The sequence below is a fragment of the Phytophthora parasitica genome (assembly GCF_000247585.1).
Source record: "Phytophthora parasitica INRA-310 unplaced genomic scaffold supercont2.38, whole genome shotgun sequence".
Taxonomy (NCBI): Eukaryota; Oomycota; class Peronosporomycetes; order Peronosporales; family Peronosporaceae; genus Phytophthora; species Phytophthora nicotianae.
The window spans coordinates 504,403-505,890 of NW_008649024.1; the positions used below are offsets into that span (position 1 = coordinate 504,403).

Below are 1,488 nucleotides of genomic sequence, written 5' to 3' on the forward strand. Positions count from 1 at the left end.
TTTAGTAATTTTGGGATCCTGAGTATAAAATTCTACAGTATTTTGGGGTTAGAATGACTCGCCTCCTAAAACTCTGGATACAGAATCCAGAGAATTTGTGTACTGCGCGTTTCAAATGTTTGGTATGGATTTGACGCCGGACGCGATCTGGACAACATTATCGTATCCAGATAAGACATTTGCCCCAGAGACCTCGGCCACGATGTAACACCAGTTACCTGTGTCTTAGCTCGAACAAGTGCATCCGCGATGAAAATTCAGAGAGGCATTCGAGAGAAATCTGGCGAGGTCACACCATTCAGCTACCACGCGGTAGTTCACCGAATCGAACATGATAGAGCCCCATAACACCGGTGTATTTGTTTGCCAATCTTTCTTCAAACTCGCCAACGTAGTTTAAACAGCACAATGTGGCTGACTGTTGCACGATATCCGCCCTGGTTTGGAAGCGGTCGTCACGATTGCTGGAAGTGGTGGCTGAAGATGATGATGCAAGCGACCTGTTCGTCTCGATCATGTCGATGATGGGTGGGTGCGTTGAAAAATTCTCTCTAGCGCAGACAATATCTTGCGAGCAGAACGCTCGTGCAGATCACTACATCCAAGCCACAGCAATGGCAAACCTATGAGGCAGACTTTCGATGTCTAGCGTATCAACTATTTCACACTGTCAGTTGTCCAGCTCCACAGTATAAAATGCATGCTCAATTCCAAACATTTATGGTTCAGTCCCTCATCCTCTTAACTATTCCTTTGGACTGAATGCTGGACCCTCCTCCCCAGGCCTTCTTCCTGCCTTCTCTTAGATGATCACTTTAGGGTCCTGCTTCACCTCCTCCAGTAGCTCCTGAGCCGTACGCAAGTGAACATTGGGGAAATGCTCGACTCGGTCACGCTTGACTTTTTCCTGATCAAACGTGCACCTCCCAGACGGCACGAGCATCTTGAATTCGGCCAGCAAGGCAGCTTGTGGTGACTCTTTCTTTTCCAACGCCGCCTTAATCTCGTCGATGGGCTCGAACGACACCTTGAGGTCCGACACGCCACCGACCGTTTTCACCAGCTCGGCCAGTTGCAGCCACGTCGTTTGCATGCCTTGGACGTAGGTGTACGGGCGCCACTTGTTGGTACTTTTCAGGAGTTCTGCGATCACCTTGGCCACATCACGAGCGCTGGTCGTGGAGAACACGTCGTTGCCAGTGCCCGGAATGGTCATGGTTCGAGATTCCAGATCGAGCGGGTGAAAAGGACCGGGGTTGGGGTGGTTCCGGTTTGTACTCGGGACGATGTAGTCCATGACCCACCCAAGCGAAATGAATGTCCACTCCACCTCGGTCTGTGCCCTGAGCGCTTTCTTCAGCGGCACGTTATGCTGATCCATGGACTCGCCTTCCTCCGGGAAGTCCTCCGAGTTGCCACCATATTCCGCCGGAATGAAGCGCTTGCACTTGGGCGACTGCTTGCACGCCTCTAGCAGCGTCAGGTGGA

At 51.3% G+C, this 1,488-nt stretch overlaps 1 protein-coding gene across 1 annotated transcript; it reads right to left on the reverse strand.

Moving 5' to 3' along the window:
• Positions 1-676: 676 nt before the first annotated feature.
• PPTG_13244 (hypothetical protein) lies at positions 677-1,381 on the reverse strand (the record flags this gene model as incomplete). The annotated part of the gene is made up of 1 exon (XM_008910701.1): positions 677-1,381. The coding sequence occupies one exon, from the start codon at positions 1,379-1,381 to the stop codon at positions 803-805; it is 579 nt and encodes a 192-aa protein (XP_008908949.1). The 3' UTR covers positions 677-802.
• Positions 1,382-1,488: the final 107 nt, after the last annotated feature.